The 20815-nt window shown below is 39.5% G+C and overlaps 1 protein-coding gene across 3 annotated transcripts in view; it reads right to left on the reverse strand.

Moving 5' to 3' along the window:
* The window catches only part of st6gal2a (ST6 beta-galactosamide alpha-2,6-sialyltranferase 2a), a 44442-nt gene that overhangs the window by 8875 nt on the left and 14752 nt on the right, over positions 1–20815 (reverse strand). For 2 of the 3 annotated variants that reach the window (XM_088314589.1, XM_088314590.1), the window contains exons 2-5: positions 13451–14488; positions 7178–7275; positions 5962–6063; positions 4001–4175 (exon numbers count right to left, since the gene is read on the reverse strand). In XM_088314589.1, the coding sequence (XP_088170715.1) occupies positions 4001–4175; positions 5962–6063; positions 7178–7275; positions 13451–14378 (1303 nt within the window). In that variant the 5' untranslated portion in view covers positions 14379–14488. The remainder of the gene's footprint in view (positions 1–4000; positions 4176–5961; positions 6064–7177; positions 7276–13450; positions 14489–20815) is intronic. The other variant, XM_088314591.1, reaches the window with a different exon arrangement.

The raw sequence follows: 20815 nt of genomic DNA on the forward strand, positions 1-20815 counted from the left end.
ACGTGATGTAATGATGTAAAAAAATAATTCTGCAGAAACTTCGAGGCTCAGCATGGCAGCTCCTTCCTTGGGTTATGAGCGGATTGGTGAACTGCAACGACTGGAAAACGCCGCATCTGCTCGTAGGCGTGGCTACGGCAGAAAGCAATTCTCGTGTGACAACAATTCAACGGCGTGTGCTTGCCTTGCATTTCAGTCAAAAATGCAAATGCAGCTCAGGTTAGTTTTTTAAAGAGCTGGGCACTTGACCCTTTTTTTTTTTTTTTTGTCGGTCAGTCTCCTGCCCCCCGGGCGCGATCTTGGTACGGTTCCGGTCTCGCCCCTCCGGCTTTATTCATAAAAATTGTTGGCTCCCGACCCACTTCCAGTCCCCGCCCAGCCGGGCCAGAGGGCCGGACAGTTGACTTAAATAATGGATAAAATAGCTTGTGCCGATAAAAATGTATGAGCATTCCGTGCTTTGCCAGTCCATTCAATTGAGTGGGAGCGATTCTTGCGTTTTAAAATATCCACACGTTCCTCATGATTATCGCTCACGTCCTAGTTCTGCACGTCTACAACGCGATTGAATGTGGAGCCTCAAACATGTAATCGAAGCTGACACATTCACATCGCTGGGAGTCCTGAACATCGGGTAAGTGGTCAGCTGTCTTCAATTCTTTTCCCCAGTCTCAGGGTTTGGAAGCGTTGTGGCCTGTGTGGCAAGCCTTACCGCTAAAGCTATGTAATGCGTACGCAAAAATCACTAAAACTTCTGTTCGAGCATAAAACGATTTATCATCAAGGCACGATTGCAGTACAAAATCAATTTAGTTCTTTTTAAGCATTGTAAACTTTGTAAATGTTGATGGCTGTCAGCAAGTTCTTAAAAAAAACACACACTTGTGTTTTAAAAAAAAAGGTCGGTTTTCACTGAAGCTACAGTAACATCGTGACTGGATTCTTAGAGATATCTGGAAAAAATATTGATTTCAAATTTTGTCCATATCGCACAGCCCTCGTGAGAGCCATGCACAATTGTTCCGCGTGCAGCTTCGAGGAAACATTGGGGTGGACGTTGTATCTTCTTAAATAGTATCAGTTCCCCTTAATTAACATAACTGCTGAGTTTCCAGGGTGTCCACTGTGCAGGCTCTCTCTTATGCTATGATCAAAATTAATCCAAATTCAACTATTCTTGTGATGTAAAATCAATGCAGTTGGCACGTGCTACGACTGACAAATTTGAACTGGAAGACACACATTGCGTCATCGCAATCAGCGGCTATAATTTACTTAATATGTGATACAAACAGCACATACACTGCATTCTGTGCAGGTAGAGTGAAGCAACAACGGAGGACAAACTCATCATTTTATTTTTTGTACAACATAGACAACTTCCAATACCGGGACCGAGGCAAAAAGGAGCAGGCTTAAAGAGGAAATTGGCGCATGGTATGTGTATTTACTTGTTTACAGCAGTTGAACTGTGAACCACGTTAGCCATAGCATTTAGCAATAGCCAAAGTTTTAGCACAACAACAGGCCACCTGTTTGGCTGAATTCACTGATTGCTTTTGTGAGGCTTTAAAGCAGTTCGTCAGCTAGCGTTAGCGGGTGCGTTTACAGATGGCCGTGCATTTATTATATTTGAGGAATGACTTGCTGTACACATTTGGCAAGTGACTGTGCTAGTTATCTCATTTTTTGTCCAATATTTCCATACACTTGAGACACCACTCTTGACATAACGAGAACATTTTGTGAATTTGAATTATCCCTAACAATGGAGTGGAGATCTACAACACAGACTTCTACCACTTTCAACAAGGTGTCTGTCTACCTTGGGTAATTGCGAGTACACACAGTATGGAAAAACACATTTTGCTAATTTGCTAAAAGGTTGGTTTGAGCTACATGGTCATAAACAAATGAAATCTTGACATTGAAAGGATTTTCTCTTCCTTTATAGTCAAATGTTCACACATTGAAGTGAGGCCTTAAATAAGAATAAAATGGAAATTATTTGTTTTATTTATAGCGTAAGTAAAAATATCTTTTCACCCAATTTTACCCAAAATGAAACTGCAATGTCTTGGATCAGTCTATAATGTTTCTATGCTCACTGAACATCAACGGGACAAATTGCTGCGAGGTGAAATGAGATGAGCTGCTGTCAGGCTTGTTTTCAGCATTCAGGAGAGAAAATTGGACTCTTTAGTATGACAGCCACTGACATATTGTCACATACGAGACAAACAATTGTATCAATTTGACACTTGAGGTGCGTACATTACCGTAATGAAGACAACAATGATGTTTGCAATAAACGTATGGCGACGAGGAGCGAACGGGAACACGCATGTTGATTCCGCGGATGCTCAAGGGCTTGTGAGATTACAACAGTCCATCTTGGCTCAGATGTGAGATTGAGCACAGCATGTCCACACGACTGTGTGCGAATATATTTGTGGAAATTGAAAGATAAGAGAACAAAGGAACCGACAATATGAAATATTTGCAGCGATTGTCTGCTTGGGTAAACGCTGATTTACGTTGCAAGTAAAAATATTTTCTGCATTTGTAAATTATGATCAGGCCTTGACAAATTTTATGTGTATTTAATCGTAATGAGAAAAGGCCACAAGGTGATTTATTGTTTGAGGGCATGTGTTAATCTTTATAAGTTATGTACCTTGACCATTCAATAATTTTGTACGCATTTGAATAATGTTGTTTGAGAAAATCGATTCACCTGATTTGGGCATGTGGCTCGGCAAGCTGCGTATTTGACGTAGTCAGAAGTCCGAGGATAGTGTGTGCACAGTATTGTGAGTTCGTTCGGTAGTGTTCATCAATGAACACTAAATGGTGTCATTCAAATACAAATTCTGCATATGCATGCATAAGTGTTGTTATGATTAGCAACAGAGCCCAGAGCTAGAATGTTTGATGCGCCCGTCATTAGTGAACCTGTTGTTGTAATCAGTAAGCTAACATCAGTCTGCTAAGTAGTGCACCGCAAGTAGCGCAAATCTGAATTCTCAAATGAGTCTGTCAAACGTTTTGTTAAATCTGCTTTGTAAAGTTTACCTTTTTATCCTGTTTTGGGGTTTGTGCGTAACAGACATTGTCTTGATGTGTAAATGTAAAAAAAAAAATTATAAATTGGACATTTGTGTTAATCACAAGACAGTGACACCGTAAATAGTGAAAATCCAGATAATATTGATACCTATTGAAATACAATGCAAAAAAAATAAATCTTTAAAAAAAAAAATCAATATATATTTTCTATATTTTCCACAAACAGTGAGGAAAGAAAAAGGATGAGAAAAAAAAAACTGAATTAAACATCACACCGTAATAGGTCCCGCAATATAGCGACGAGCTGAGCAGCAGGCAGTTGGCTAAGTTTTGCACAAGAAATCCCCAAAATAGCAGGGAGACGAATCATCATATCATCATATCGTGTCACACCAGTGGTTTATCCATATTTTTGCCCTGTCTGTGACCTTTTGTAGGTCTGGTGGAGTGATATATACGGGGCTTATTGGACATTCAAGTTGGATATGTTTCATATTTTGGTTTAGGAAACCACAGTCACATACTGAGGATGTGGCAAGGCCCCATTTTGTTAGGTTGTCTTTGGTTTTCCCAACACCAGATCTTGCACGGTTTAGGGTACACCATTTTTTCCTTTCAAGGTTTGTGCCCTTGGGTAGTTTTTCTTTTGGTTTTGGGACACACGGTTGTTCTGGTCCCATGTTTTCTTTTTCTCTCCATTTATTCATTCTGTACCGTCTAGGGGTGATGTTTTCAGGCAGACTTTCAGTTGAAATGAAACTTTGACGAATAATAAACTGCGACATATTGCAGGATAACTAATGGCAAGCAGTTGTTATTCTGACACCACTTTATGAATATTTTATCTGATGGACCCAGTCCAGGCTGAAACGATGAGTTTGCTGGAGTCGTGCTCATTCATGTCCAGTGAGTGAATACGAGATGTGCTCACCTATAAAGCCGGATGAGGGAGGGTTGGGCTGGATGTTCGCCTGAGTATTGCCCTGAATCACATCCCAGATGCCCCAAATGTACCTGGGATGGAGGATGTAGAAGGGCTGGTCGGGATGCAACTTGCGGTGTTCCACATACGGGCTGAACAAGTCAAAGTCTGGACTGGCATACCACTGAGAAAAGAAGGCGAGGGTTTGGTGGGGGATGACACTACGTCAGGCCAAGGGTACACATTACGCATTTCTTCACAGTCATGTTGACATACTAAAACAATAAACACAGCCAACTATTTCCACAAAATTTTAATTCCTTGCATTTGGCGTTGAAGAACGCATACATTTTTATGAGGATCTGAAAGAAGGTCGTTTTATGACGTGAGTCATTGTAATGGGTCATAATGGAAACGCTTTCAGCCACCAGAATTATATTAATGGCCATCCGTCAACTACCATGAACCAAGAAGTCGTCGTTTGCTAACGAACAAAGAGATGGATAACACAAACAAAATTTCTTAACAACGCCAATATTTTGGGAGGCTGAGCCTTGATCAATATGTGAGTTGGGGCTTAAGAAAATGTGATTTTCATCAGTCTTTGTATTCAGCAGACGCAACCTAAAGGTACTTTTTAGTGAATTTGGCCAAACTATATTAATGATAGTACTTGAGCCCAATACAAGTGACCGCATAGCAACGGCAAAATCTTTAACCAAAAGTGCAAGCAAATGACGGACTCCCCCTCAACATTTGCCGGTGGACGCTAGGGTAGTTACATAATTAAAATATGACAAATACCTGCGAGTTGAATATTGCTAAAGTGGGCAGTATTTGATATCAAATGATTTAATTACACTGAGTCGTGGTTACTACGCCTAACCAGCCGCCTACGAGGTTTGTCTATTACCCGTAATTAGTCATTTTGCCAAATGCATTTGAACAAATCTTCTTTTGTTTTTTAAGTGCTTTTACTGTGTCTTCTGTACAGGATATTGTCGCTGTCCTGTGAAACACATGTATGTCCAATTGGGTAATTATCTTTCAATTTTCCCATTAATGGGATATCAATAACGCAGAAACCCCAGTCACGTAAAAACAAAAACCTGGAAAAAAATATGGAAATGAGTGTTTTGCACAGGACAGCATGTACAATTCTAAACAATTTATTATTTAATTTATAAATTAAGTAACTAAGTAACAAATTACAATACTTCCTATGACCAATCTAATTCCCAATAAAATTGTTTATGTTTTAGTCATTTATTTGCATTACATTTTATTTTCTTACTATGTGACTGCAAGTGTCCTTGCATGTTTTAAAAAACAGCTCTTCATAAAATTATGAATAAATATTATTTAGGATATTCTTAGCCCAATTGTATAATGCCACAAGTCATTTTAACCATTTCAGAAAGCAAGAAAAAAATTACAAACATTTTAACAAAGTTGGCTCAATTATCCTTTTACAGATTAACATGATTTAAAATTTAAACGCACATAAAGAAAAAAAACCACAAAAATTTTAGCAAGCACATTTGTAATTTCAAATGTGATAAGTGATATTATTTTATGTTTATTATTTAATAACGTTTTTGGGGGGGTCAAAAGCACAGAAATACAATCATTCTTGTAATTCAGTGAATAATGTATTTTTATGTTAGTATGAAATTATTCCCAGAATAACATTAGAATGTAAATATGAATCTGATATTTTTATGAGCAGAACAAAGTCATACATATGCTGATGAATGTGAGCTGACAGTGAATAAATAAGCCGAGGAAAGGGTGGCACGCATGTGAAATGTGATAAGAACCTGAACCTCTTTTGGCTTGAAATAACGTCAGACTGCCTGCATTCAAATAAAAACTATGATTTTCACTAAAGCAGATGGACTCTCTCCTGAAACATCAACGAAAACGAGCACAGTGGTAAAGCTGCAGATGATGTGGTTGAGCCAACCAACCTTGTGCAGGTTGAGAGTGTAAGGCGCAGGGTCCCAGGCTACCAAGGTTACATTCTTGTAAAGAGAACTGGTCTGGAAGTGATACTTAGGACTCGACATAACCTGTAGAGGATATTGGACATGCTTTAACAATTCCATCAAATTGTTGACCTGAAAATATCTCCACACAAGACACTGACAAGGTTCCAACCCATAAAGTGCCGATACATTATATGACAGGCTGGTGAAGTGGTATCAGTGTGTGGTATCGGTGCATTTTCCAAGTATTTGTACAGTACGAATGTACAAATATCGGCACTAATACTGTTATGGGTATCACTGGAAACCCAATTATAATAAGAGTAAAATCATCCTTCGTAGATTGAATTTTATTAGATTTAATTAATAATAAAGTGGTTCAATTGTGAGATTGACGATAATGTGTAACTTCCAGTATACAAATAAAGGCATTATTTTATGAGAATCAAGTTGAAACATTAAGAGATAAACGTGGGCAAGCAATTGCAATGTTACCAAGATAATGTTGGAATAATGCTAGATATAGTCACAACTTTATGACAATAAACCTTTAATATTTCAGAAAGAGTGAATTTTATTAGGCCTGATTTTCTGAGCATAAAGTCCTGATATTACAAGAAGGAATGTGTATTTTTTTAAAAATATTTGTTAAAAATAAATTTTACAATGGCCTTAATTTAACAAAAAGTTATTACATTTAAAAAAAAAAAAAAAAAAGAAATGCTACTATTACAAGAATAAAGCCATAGTTGTTCAAGTACAACGTGGTAATTTGAAAAAAAAGTTGAAACATTACTCCATTCTTTACTTTGCAAGAAAAAAAAGAAAATATAAACTGTACAAGAATTTTTTTAGAATCACGTTTTAATGTCACAAGAAAAGTTGTAATTTTCCTTTAATGCAGTTGTAATATTAGGAGAATAAAGTGGTAACATTCTGCCTCTTGTACAAAGTTAGCTGCACTCGCGATCCTAATGAGGCTAAAAGCTACAGAAATTAGATGGATGGGCGGATTACATCACCATAGCTTTGGTAGCAGATGTAAACGTTTCTGTATCTGGAGGCAAGGCCATGTTTTTTTCATGTCCCAAAATTTTAAACCATATGGTATCTATTTATATGAAAAATAAATTATGTGTTCCTCTGCAGGACATCTGGTACATCAGCACCTGTTAATCATTGTTATTCAGGTTCTCACCTTTGAGTTGATGACGCGGATGGTGGTCTTGTTGCCCACGTCTTTCTCGTACCCCTCAGTGGGCGCCGCGTTGAACCTCAACACAGCGTCGTGGGCGTCTGAAATCACATACAACGGCAATCACATCATGTGACAAACTGCTGCTTTTTTTTTTTAGCCGTGATGAAAGCCAAAGATGAAAAACACCTTACCACGTGGCAGGAAAAAAATACTAATTTCTCACACACACTCACAAATGCGTCGTGACCCCTGGTCAAGAGTTTGGCTGCTGAAAATCTTCATTTTAACAATACAAACTCAAAGCATGGTGGACTGTAATAAATCTAATTTGCACGATTGATTGCAAACACATGAAAGGCACACGTTTGCCTCAACCATGTTGCAATACTACCCTCTAGTGGTCAGTCTCGGTAACTGAGGTTGGTATTATTAAACTACATTTGACTAAAATGATTTTCTTTAACTACAGTGCCCAGAAGATGGCACTGTAGTTTAAAAAAAAAAAAAAAGCTCTCACAAGCTTCAACCAATCTTACAGGACACACGACTTAAATCCTCGTTTAAAGGTCTTCCCAAAAATGACATAAATAAATAAATGGATACACATAAATATATGAATTACCGGGATATTTATTTGACTGATAATATGATAAAGAAATGTGATTAATTAGGTCCAAAACTTTTTTCATATGCCTTCTAAAAGTACAATGAACACAAACTTCGGAACACATGTTTACAGTTTATCAATTGCAAATAAGTACAGTATAAAATCCCAACAATATAAGAATACAAACCATTGAATATGTTTTTATGATAAATGCATGTGTAAATGTAGGTACTGTAATTATTGCTACAGTTGGAGCTGTTGTCAAATGCGCTATACAACTAAAGATGCATTGTATTCAAACCCAAAAACAAAATACATAAAAATAAAAGGACAAGAATACAAATCAATGCCACTGTGTGGTCAGCACAATGGCCAGCAGTTTAAAATACACAATAATAATAATAATAATAATAATAATAATAATAATAACAACAACAATAATAATGATAGTAATAATAATAATAATAATTATTATTACTATAATACTGTTATTATACTAATATAAAAATCCATCCATCCGCTTATCCTCACAAGGATCATGGGTATGCTGGAGCCAATATCCAGCAAAACTAATTAATTAATATGACATCCTCCAAAACTGTAATTCGATTGATTTAAAAGGTCGACTCACTGATTGTGTGTCTGAAGTTGTTGTCCCTCGTGCTGCCCACAAGGTGGCAGTAACGCATTGCACAATGTCGCATAAACGTTTCAACTTTACGGAAAGTTTAAAGTAATAAAATATTCTTATATGCGGTTCTTAGAATGAACGCGTTTATATTGCATTACTAATCATATTTACAGTATGAATACACACCATTGCAAAGTGCAACAAAAACAATAATAATAAACACATAAATATATGTACATCTCTGACAAACACCAGCCAAAGGAAATAGGATGAAGTGTATCAGAGTCCATCATTCGAAAGTTCCCTTAAAAAATAATGTAGGCTTAACGTTAAATAATTTAAGTCAAGTCAAAATCTCTCAAGTACCTATCGAGTCAAATCTCTTTTAGATGTTACTAATGGCATGATGAATATGCTGCGTCTGCTTGGCATTGGGAAGCACGCACAAGTCGCGTGCGTGCGTGCGTGCGTGCGTGCGTGTACGTAGCTAGAGAGACTCCAACTTTTGTGAGCAGGTGCGCTTTTTATGAAACTGAGGAGGAACAATGTTGATATTAAAACAAACAAGTGCAGATTCACTGTCAAATCTGGAGCTCCCAGCTGGAGATTGGTGTTCTACACTTGTTGATTTCAGTGTTGACATTTGCTTTTGTGTTGATTACTAATCATCCTCTTTCCTCTCGTGGAGGGTGGGAATGGTGATTTAATCAATTTCAGAGAGTAAAGAGCTAACTGTATATTGTGCTAAACCATGAACTGTGTTGGAAAAGAGACAGAAGCTAAAAGTGAAGTAAAGGTTTTTTGGGAGATGAGCCTTTATTTTGATTTATTTATTTATGTATTTATTTTTTGCTTTGGCTTGCATGCAAAAATATGAGATATGTGCGCTGAAAGATGACAGTCAACTTAACTCGGACTTGCATAGTTTGGCATAGTGAACAAATCTTCACAGAAGATGCTTCAAGCTGTTTATTGCTCCTCCCAGTTGAAGTTTACTTTCCAACTAAACATAAAATAAAATTACACAAGCATTTCATACAAAGGTGCAGCCTTTACAATTTATTTTAAAGACAATGCTCTACACAGAAATTAATCCGTGCAAAAATATAATAGCTTGAGGCTTCTATTTGAGGCCATACTGTCTGATAAAAGGCTAGTTTATAGACGCAGCCTTTATTTTTATTTTTTTAAGCGTACAACATGCATGGTATTTATTCGGGTAGTGGCCTCTAGTCGAAGATTCATGGTAATCAGAAACACAGAAACACACACACACTGATCATTCTTAAGGTACAGCATGTATTCAATAAAGTAAATGGAGCACAAAATAATTTATTAGGCATCAATATGTGGCATCAATTACAGTGGAGGCAGATATTTGAGAAAATATTGACTCAGATAAAAATATAGAAACAGAAAGATAGTTGAGATGCAACGTTAAATTATTCAAGAGGATATCACACATGGGGCAATTAATTGGGGTGTGGCATCTATTAAGGCAGAGGCCTATGTTTGAGGATCTCTACGGCATTCAGAAAGCTTGGAAGATACATTTGTACATAGTTGAAGTGCAGCATTTGCCAATGGATGATGCACACATGGAATTCATTAGAGGGCGGCATCTATTAGAGCGGAGGCCTCGACCGAGATATATTATTCAGGTAGAGCGATGAGGTGCAGCATTTATTCGAGTGAACAACCAATAAATCAGGTGTGGCTACAATTAGCGTGGAGGCCTCCCTTTGAAGAAATATGACATTCAGATAGATGGTCAGTTGAAGTGCAGTGTTTAATTATTCAAGTGGACGATGCACAGGAGAATTAATCGGGGTGTAGCGTGTATTAGTGTCGACCGCAGAAGCCTCAATCTATTCAGAGCAATAAGACAAATCGTTTCATAAGCAACCGTTGATACTTGACGTAGTTCACATCACACGAGTGTCGACTGAGTCTTTCCAGGTCATTCTTATTTTTTTTTTTATGCACGGCTGCCACAATCAATAATCAAACACTCTGCATGTTGATGTTAACAGAAATCCGTCTAATGCATTCAGGAATCCAATTCAAAGAGGCTCCATGTGATGTAAAGACACCTGATGGGTTGACAGAAGGGGGGCTGGTGTGGGTGGGATAACCCCCCTGCCGCCAGTTTTTTCCCTAGTGAGCCATCTGTCATGGATTTCTCGCTCTCCACTTTTCCTCAAGGCTGCCAAGATCCCCCATCTACCAACTCGAGTGTGTACACATTCAAAAGGTGTGCACTGCTAACGGCGGGCCCGCTTGACATATCAATCGGTGCAGTAACTCGAGCTGACGCCAAACTTGGCTATAGCGCGAAGGGAAATGCAACGATGCATATTGAACATGCTGTGAACCAATGCATCATCAAGGTTTTCGTATTCCAAAATTCAACTATTGGCAATTCATTTAATTATTTATTTATTTATTTTTGGGGAACCTGTTTACCGTTCTTTGCTGGAAAATCTGCAGCAAAGTAAAGTGCGAGTGCGCATTTTTCTGCCCTGTCAGATGCCACGTCAGTTTGAATGGACACCCAAGATTGCTAAAATTAAGTGAATAAATATGTAATTACATATTAGATGCATGGTGTTAATTGCAAATACAGTGGTGCCTTGAGATAAGAGTTTGATTTGTTCCGTGACTACACTTGTAATTCAAATTGCTCATATCTCAAATCATCTTTCCCCATTAATATGATGGGAAATGCCATTGATCGGTTCCAGCCACTTCCAAAAAAAAAATGTGAACGCGAATGTGTCCACTATTCATGGGGATTCACTATTTTCAGCAAGGCTCAGTTCCTATCCTCTGCAAATAACAACGGTTCACTACATCATATCGAGCACTGTTTAATGACAATCATTCCACCACACGCAGCAGACTACGGTAACCCAAAATTTTTCATTTGAAACAGCTCTCATGCATGCTTGCTTTTCCACGTGTCAGCAAATCACCTCCACCACTTCCTGAGCAATCAATCGCAGCAATAAACACGACAACTACGTGACAACGCACTTCCTCCGTACATCCTCATCTTGCGATCCTTTTTGCTATCAAGATTTAATGCATAGCTTCAGCTCACATTTTCTCATTTCATACTATTTGGATAAAATTGCGCATTAAAAGCTATCAGGTACACAGAAAAAAATGGTATATTGACTTGACGAAATTTTATTTCATCAAATGGTTACACAAGTTCAAATCAATTAGATCCAGATACAATTGTTTTTGTTAATTGTATAGTCTGCTTAAAAAAATACCTGGAGCACCCTCTGGGACCTTGTGCAGGATAGGCGGTGTGGATGATGACATGACAAACATTTCAGTGTGCATGCTCAAACCTATGTTCATTCCCGGCGCACTTCTAGCGCAAAGTGCCGTCTAACTATGTGCATGATGGGAGGCGTTTTTTTCTTTTGGTATTTTTCTAGATTTTGCGCCGTAGAATTGGGTGAAATGGCGCCCCAGTGTAGAATGGAATGCAACATTTCCCCGACCTTTCTTCGCCACATCCCTAATTTGCAGGAAAATCAGAGAGTGGGGTACGGAGTACACCCAGAGTAAACCGCACTTAACATGGGGAAATAGAAATTTGACTCGCTGAGTTTGTGCATTACATTGGCACGTAAACTGTAGCATCTTCCCTTTCGAATGATGTCGTCTGAGTGATGCTGGAAATTGGAGAGCGTCTTGCACCTCCACACAATGAAGACAAGAACTGCTGTATAGTAATTGGATGGATGGAAGGATGGGTCATTGAGTGCCCCGCCGATATAAGGCCGTAAAGGAGGTTCCGCTTATCATTTTGTTCCTCCTCTTTCAGCTTTTACATTCATTCAATTTTTACTTCTACTTCTTCTTAGCAAATCTCTCTAAAGCAATGACTGAGGAAAACACACAGATAGAGGCAAGAATTCATCAACAACAATTTTCATTTCAAGTCATTTCTGCAAAAAGAATACACATGTGGGGATTGATAAATCGTATAGATTTGGACACCAATTCCTCTTCAATTTTAAGCAAGTCTCCAGGAAATGACTCAGAACGCCAATCAAATTCAAACCTCTTCAAGAGACTGGACTTTGCATTATTTTAAATTCCATGCCCTGCAAAAATAATTCATTTTCTTAATCTGAATCTGAAATCAGAGCAGCACTCCATTTTTAATGAGAATTAGAATGCCTAGTTCGTGTTAAAATATAATTAAAATGATTATTCAGGAAGTGACCATGAAGTCACCTCTAATTTAATACTCTGTAAGAGATTGTTTATGTGAAAGTAGTAGACCACTGGCAACTCACACACTCAGAGTTGATGAATTAAAAAATGAAAAAAATATTGAGGGGTATTTTTATTTATTTATTTATTTTTTAACACCCCCCCAAAATCATTCAGGAAACAGTCAAAAATGTTAAGTAGTAATGTCACCAATCACCATTAGATGGCAGACATGTCTTGATTGCACCTACATTGGGTCATACACTACAACTAGAATATGCCTAATATTGTTTTGCGAATTTGAGATGATATCCAGGACATAACATACAATTTTGAGTGAATTAATTTTTGCGAAAAAGGATAAAAAAAAAAAAAAAAGCGAGTTTGTGCATTTCATGTTGGTTTCTTGTTCAGCAGTTTCGTATCACCCTTGTATGGTCATTTTTTATGCGAGAGAGCCCGTTACACTGGAAAGACCGAAGTGGCAGTATGTGCTTATTTTGTTTTTTGCATCAAACTCTTTGTTGTTGAGTGAAGCTAGTGGATCTTTATGCATTGAAAATTGTATTATCAACAATTAAATTACTTAAATGATTACATTCTTTAAAATAGCAATTTTGTCAAATATCTAGTTCGTAATTGTGACCCCCAACGGCTCCGTCCAGCATTTGAGTTGCCCATCACCGCAGTAGATAGACTTTGATCAATCAAGTCCCAGGAGATTTTAGTTCATGTTCAACTTCAAGCGATGATTCAAGAATTGATGGCAAATGAAAGGAATAACAAGCCTACTCACCAATCTCTTTGCCCAGTCCCGATCGTAGGATGGCGCCGGCAGAGGCGACCACGGCACAGGTCCTGAAGCTACTCCCACCCTGAGACCTTTGCAGCTGCTCCAGTGGGTTGGACGGCACGAGATTGGCCCATCCCATTGATGAGAAGGGCTTCTCCAATCCGTCTACCGTGCTCAGCCGGGCTTGAGTCTTCATCTGACACAACAGCTCCTTGGCACTTTGAGAGACTCGGCGGGGGCCCTTAAAGGCCACGTGGTGTTTGTTAGCCTCCATGTAGTCATTCCGGGCTCGCTGCAGCCTCGGGTCCAGCATGTCGGTGGACAAGCGGCCATGCCACAGGTGCTTCAACAGCGATGCCGACTTCTCCAGGTTAGAGGAGACGTCAGCAGCTATCCTGACACCTTCAGTTCTTATGCAGTTTGACTTCACGTCATCTGCATTTTCTCTCTCATCTTCATCCTCCTCCTCTCCCCCATGGGGCTGTGCTCTCTTCACGTGGTTTTGATATTCCGTAGTTTGGGATGTAATTTCTTGACTTTGAGAGCCCACGTTTTCTGTGCCAAATGAAGACCAGGCCGCCAGAGTCTGGGGGTCCATGTAGTCTTGTCGACTGATCTCTTGGCTGCCATAGTTAGCGTTGGGCACGCTGTTGCTCGACGCCAAAGAGCTGGTGTGAGACTCAGGCTCCGGCACATCTTGTGGCAAGGTCGGGGTCAAGGTGGAAAAAGCGACGGTGTTCTGCTGATGGGAGGCCTGGATGGAAGCCAGGCGGCGGGTGTCAGTGTTCTGGGAGAGCAGAGAGCCAGCGGAGGTAGGCGAATTGTTAACACGGGCGTCCAGGAAGTACGAGAAAAGGGCGAGAAAGATGAGAACCCAGGCCAGCATTCCCACCAACACGAGCCTCCTCCACTGCTTCATGCTGGACTTCATTACTAAGCAGGGATCACCGACAACAAAGTCTTGCAGCTGGAGCAGGAGGGGGTGTTGGGGGAGAGGAGGCGGGGGAGGGCAGAGGTCAGCCGAGACGTCAGCTGGAGGGCCTGAAGGAGAAAAAAAAGATCATAAGGAAGGAAGATCTGGTCTGGTATGTTCAAATTACGAGACAACATATTCTTACTTCAAGGCAAGTATGTCCGAGTTTTATGAGTTTTCAAATCAGGCAAAACACTTTTGTTGGTCCACATTTTGAATGTTTCTCATTGGGCAATAAACGGGAAAATTAAAATCACATTATTTTTGTTCGTCTTGGTGCGCCCTGCGATTGGCTGGCAACCAGTTCAGGGTGTAACCTGGCTACTGCCCGAAGATAGCTGGGATGGGCTCCAGCACGCCTGCGACCACCGTGAGGAGAAGCGAAACAGATAATTGGATGATGGATGAAGCTACATCATGTAACGTGTGATCTCAGGTTTCGGACAGGTGTGACACAGGTTAGGCTACCACATGCATGTCTGATATTGCTCACCGTGGTCCAAGGGGTGCTCAGCGAGTTTGTGTGAATGCTCAGACACGTGGAAAATTAAGAGTGAACATCGCTCTTAAAGGGGAAGTCAAAAGCAAAATGTTCATTCTGACTAATATTTCATTTTCGGAATATGAGTTAAGCAGTAAAATTTAGGGGGTGGCCCATTTGTCACTTCTGTTGACTAAAAATGACAAGAGAGCTTCTCAGGGCTCAAGTCACGACCAATAATGGCTCCGCTTCAGAAGACAGGTGAGCCGTGATTGGTCAGTACCTGAGCAAGTGTGAAGTGATTTTCAGTCAGCAGAAGTGACAAAATGGCCGCCCCCTGAGATGGCTAAAACCAGGTGAATTTTGCTTCTTAATTCATATTTCACATATACTATATTAATCAGAATGTCATGTTTAAACTAGTGAAGGTGCATTGAACATTTTAGTCCAAAATATTTTAGGGGGTTGACTTCCCGCCACGAGAGACACAGGATTCTCCTGGTCAATATAAATGGATGACGCATACGTTGATCAGCTGATGATAATAGATTGATGTACACTTTGAAGGGAACTTCGCTGGGATAGATGGGGTATTTAATTAGAGAATTAATGTATTACTTCTCTTTGTAAATAAATACATGGGTTGAGGACCCACAAAAAAAATGATCACAATATATTGCAGTTGAAAATATTGAAAATTCAAAATCATTGAGCCATTCTTGTAGAACAGGGCATACTGTATTACTTACAAAAATCCCTGGAGAGTTAAAGTAGGTTCTATGATGGTGAAATTTTGACGATGCAATTATTTAATCCAATGATAACTAGTACTAGTTTAAAATTGTTCCTGTATTAGAGATTCTTCTGTCCACAGTAACGGAAGTGAGTGAGTGAGTGAAGCTTTAAATACACATTACGGCACTACAACCTACTTAGCTACACCTAATTAGAAAAAGATGGTCTCTTAATGCGAGATAGGCTATTCTCAGAGGGGGGGGGGTCTTGTCGGAGTGAAAACTCTCGTCGTAATTACAGCTTCCTGGCGGTCCTGCCAGGACTTGCAGACTGCAGCAGAAATGCTCCCAGGCACCGCTGACATAAACCAACCCCCTTTAACCCTCCACGTCTACATCCGTGCACACACACCTCCTGCCCTCGGCCACACAGGAGGCCAAAGCTCAAGCCTTGACCTCGGTCATGCTCCAGGAAAACAGCAAGGAGCAACTGGGCCAAAGAGTAGCGATTGCATGGCGACTCAAGACACACATCGAAAGTGACATGCTTTGAAAAAGCCTCGGGGCCACATCAAGTGGGAGTCGTGATTCATATGCTGCCAGTGTAGCAGTTCCAACACGTCGACGGGAGGTCAAACGTTTCCCAATGGAAAAATATGACTTTCTAACACCCTGAAAGTCGGACACTCACTCATTTTTTTTTTTTTTTTACAACATTCAACAAACACACAGCTGCCCAAATGCCTTCAACAAACCAAATGGCATCTCAAATGTGTGCAGAATTCCCCTCACCTGGCAGCAGTCAGTTTGCGTCGGCGAGCGCGAAACAACACAAGCGTACAGATGGAGAGGCAAGAACTGAGGACAGTGTTTTGTGAGGCTCTCCACAGAGCAACACCCGGCAACAAGATGCAAAAAAAAAAAAAAAAAAAGGCTGACAAAAATACCCAAAATGACGGGTTAGCGTCCTTGAGAGCAAGATGAACCTATTTATGGCATTTGGCTTTTAATTTATGTAAGTCGCACTAATGCCCACTGAGCTGCGCTTTCTGTTTTCCTCTAAAGATGTATTTTGGCTTCTTATTTTGTCGAGGGTTACATTTTCTTGTCGGACAAAACGTTCTATTATTAAATCTTTTGACGAATTATTGGAGTTTTTAGTGGAATTAGCTGAAGACTGTTATACAAAGGCATTTTGTGAATTCATGAATCTTAAAGTGTGTTCAGGGAGCCTGTTCCGAGGAGAAATGTTTTCATTGTTTGAAAATAACGATTTTGTTACTAGCTTACATTTTTTATCAGATTACTTCTATGCATCCATTTTGAATTGGGATTTCCCTCATTGGGGTCGTAGGTGAGTTGAGGTTAGGGTTGGACGGGCAGACAGACAGATAGAGAGATATCTGAAATGTTGAAAAAGACTTTAACACAATATCACCGCAACTGCGCACAGCAAAGTTCTGTTTTTGCGCGTATTCGGCAATCATCCTCAAATGACATGTATGTGTTTTGAAAAGAATCTCAGAATTGACTTCATGAGTTTTGTATAGAGTACGTCATCATGATGCTGGGTAAACAGCGTGAGCAACGGAGCGTCACATCAGCATATTCTCACACATCTAAAGCAGGGGTGTCAAACATAAAGCCCGCACGTCGAATCAGGCCCGCAACAGGGTTTAATCTGGCCCGCAAGAAGTTTTAGTAAAGTATAAATTTCAGTCCGGGCGGAGTAAATATACAGCTGCCCAAATTTATCAAATGGCCACTATTAAATGATCAATCTGCAAACCTTTTATTCAAAGCCTTTTTCTTGAAAGGGCTCACATTCTGCGGCTGGTAACACAAACACACTTGACAAAGATTAACGTCCTTATAACTTCATTCATTAAATGCATTGCGGAACACAATGCATTCTGGGAAGCTCGGAAATTGGGTAGGTGTGACAAAACCGTGCCTACGGTGACGTTAAAGCTCATACAAAATACAAATAACGATGATCTGTGTCATATTGACGCCAATTGTTTGTTATAGATCAGGATTTTACTGGTCCGGCCCACATGAGCTAAAATGAGTTTGACAACCCTGATATGAAGGTTCTGTGAAAGCACTTTGGTTCAATAGTGGTGGAAAAAGGGAAAGCGTGTGTCATTAAAGAAATTAAAAAAAAAAAATAAAGATGAGTTGAGATAAACGTTCGCAGGCCACATAGGGATAATTGTTTGACATACAACCTCCATGACACGCTAAGTGGAGGAACATGTTGAGCACAAGGAATGAGGTGACAGACCAACTCTGATGACAGCGGTACCCTTGGGAAAATCTTTTGATAAATGTTCTGAACTCCTTTTCCCACACCAGGGTTGGGCAAATATATATTATGTTTGACTGTTTATAATTCACTGAATAAATTATCCCAAAAAAGCCATGCCCAGATGTTTTATATGAAAGTAAGCATGAATTAGATAAAAAGTCATCACCAGGCTCCAGAATAACTTTTTTTTTTTTTTAACCAGGAGCACAGCAGCCCCTAACCAGAATTTTAAAAAAGTAGGTGATTTCGTCCCACGCTTGTAGATAAAAATTGTCGCAAATTTAAAGGGCAAAATTTCATCCTTCCGGGGCTGTCTTGAGCCCGGAAAGGAATAATCATCTTTTTTTTTTTTATTGATTTTGAAATGATCATTGATTTCTTTATTAAAGTACAAAATTCAATTAGTCAAAATTACCACCATAGCCTCATGCCAATTCATCCCAGCACGTTGAAGACTTTTCTTTTTGTCAAGTAGAAAATGACCTTGTAAATATGTGGAATTCAAGCCTGTTGCATTCTTATCCTACTCCAGCCACCTCTTTTTGCTGCAGTGCGTCTTTGCACACATTCAGACTGCAAATAACCATCTCCTTATCTCTTTATTGTACTGTGTTTATTTAATCGGTTTTTTTTTTGTCCATTGTATATTTTCACAATTCTTGGAACTTACTGGGCTACACTGGGATCATATTTCATGTTATAGCACATGAAAATGTGTACTGATATTACAGTTAATATTCCTTGTGTTGAGTTATATGCTCTCATGATATTCTTTAGTTTAAGTAATGATATATTTAATTATATGTCATTATGTAAATTTGGGTATGTGTGTATTTTGTTGAATGTCACATTTATTTTTGTTACCGTCGTAAATCTCGCGTGGTTTACGTGATGACGTTTTACGTTTGTTGAAATGCCTTTTATGGATGTTGGCTGTGGGAAGACATGTTGTGTCGAGTGACTGAAAAATAAACAGCAAGATGGAAACATCCTAAACCTGTCGTGGTGTTGTGTTGGTGCGGTGAGCCGAAAAGGAAATATGGAATACGAAGCTGCAAACGCAACACCTTGAATGTGTCAAAACTCAACTTTCAAAATTTAAATGAACATTTGGACGGAAGAACGAAATCTGTTGCCTTTTTTTAATTATTTTATAACTTGTATCCAGTTCAAGACATGAAAAACAAAATCCTGCAAAATAGATGAATCGCTGCATAAGACAAGACAAATACCTCGGTTTCAGTCTCATTTTCTGTACCTTTCAAAAATCGACTATGCCAAAGCGCAACATTGCTGCATTTACACCGTTGTCGCATCACGCCTTCACATAGTTAAATCTATCGCAGTGTCTGCACTTGCGTGAAGGTAAGACTCAGATGAAGCCAATAATTTGATACTTTATTATATAAGGGGTCAATGCAAGAAGTCCCAAAGAATGTTAAAGTTGTGATGCAAGCTCAGCAAAACTGAGCTATAAGTGAGATTATTGATCAGTTCACCATCTGTTTGTGGTTCTACATTCAAGGGAGTCATTCCATCCATCCATGCATCCATTTCTATTCCACTTATCCTATGCTGAGCTACATCGGTAAAGGAGACTCTTCCAGGCGGGGTACAATATGGACAGACCATCAGTCAATCACAGGGGCAGGTTGACAGCCAAACATGCAAGTTGGGAGGATGTTGGACTTCCCTGCGGGAAATCCAGGATCGGAGTCACGCCATCATCGTTCGCAATGTCTCCGAGCAAGGCACCATCCCTACGGGGGCGGTCTTTGCTGATGGGCTTTCCATGCATGCTCATGAATGGACAGGCCGATCGCAGAGCGGAGGCAAACCACATAAGAAAAACATCTTTGCAGAAGAAACTTTTCCATTACTTGTTCCAGCTATGTTCCGTGTAATCCTCCTCCTCCATACAGACGACATCAGCGACGTCAGAGCAGACAAGTCTTGTCTGTACAGACCACCGGATGATTGCAGGCTTGTGAAATCATCAAAATGACAGCACTTACACCTGTGGCGTGGACTGTAAAAATCTTACAGGCATATTTTTGTTGGTGGCAAGCCGCTGACTGGGCCATATCACACAGAGAGACTAAACTAGAAACAATTTTATTGAACATCATAATTAAACCCACAACGAGCAAAAATGGATATGGAGTGCTTTTTCGAACAGGAAAACATGCAGACTATGAACGCACAACTTCCAAAAAAAAGCTGCATTTATGAGCGAATGCTACTTCAGCTACTGGTTTTTTTTTTTTTTGTAAGCTCACATGCACCAAACCCTCTCTATGTAACATGGCAACACGTCAACAAAACTACATTGACACATAGAGCCAAAGCACACCGCTTTAAAAGACAACCATTTAGAGTTTTTGAAAGGAAAACGGATTACCAGAGGTTCGTCTTTGTGAGTGTTTATAATTTCCTAAAAATGTATTTGAGGTCAAGTGTGTACTTTATTTTAAACGCAGGTGTATGGAAATGTGTTATTTCATCAGGTTAACGTGTCGCGAGGACAGCACAATTTCCAATCCGCCGACTATCGCTACTTTTGCGTGGAGATTTTGGTCAAACGCGTCACAGGAGGGCAGTCAGTATGAGGTGCCGTTAGGGACAGAATTCAGGAATAGCTCTCACACTTATGACGGAAATACACTTATACATGTAGGTGAAATGTGCTCAGACACACTAGTGAAAATGGTCTCATACATAGTACTGAAAAGCTTTCATACACACCTTCACATATCACATGACAAATTATGAAAAATGTATTGCGGGTATGAATTTTTATTTTTTGAGAAATATGAAAAAATTGTGTGTATGAATTATTTTTAATCATATTAAAAAAATATGAATGTGA

Source organism: Idiotropiscis lumnitzeri, chromosome 14, assembly GCF_059441095.1.
Source record: "Idiotropiscis lumnitzeri isolate Australia: NSW breed Sydney's pygmy pipehorse chromosome 14, RoL_Ilum_1.0, whole genome shotgun sequence".
NCBI classification, from domain to species: Eukaryota; Metazoa; Chordata; class Actinopteri; order Syngnathiformes; family Syngnathidae; genus Idiotropiscis; species Idiotropiscis lumnitzeri.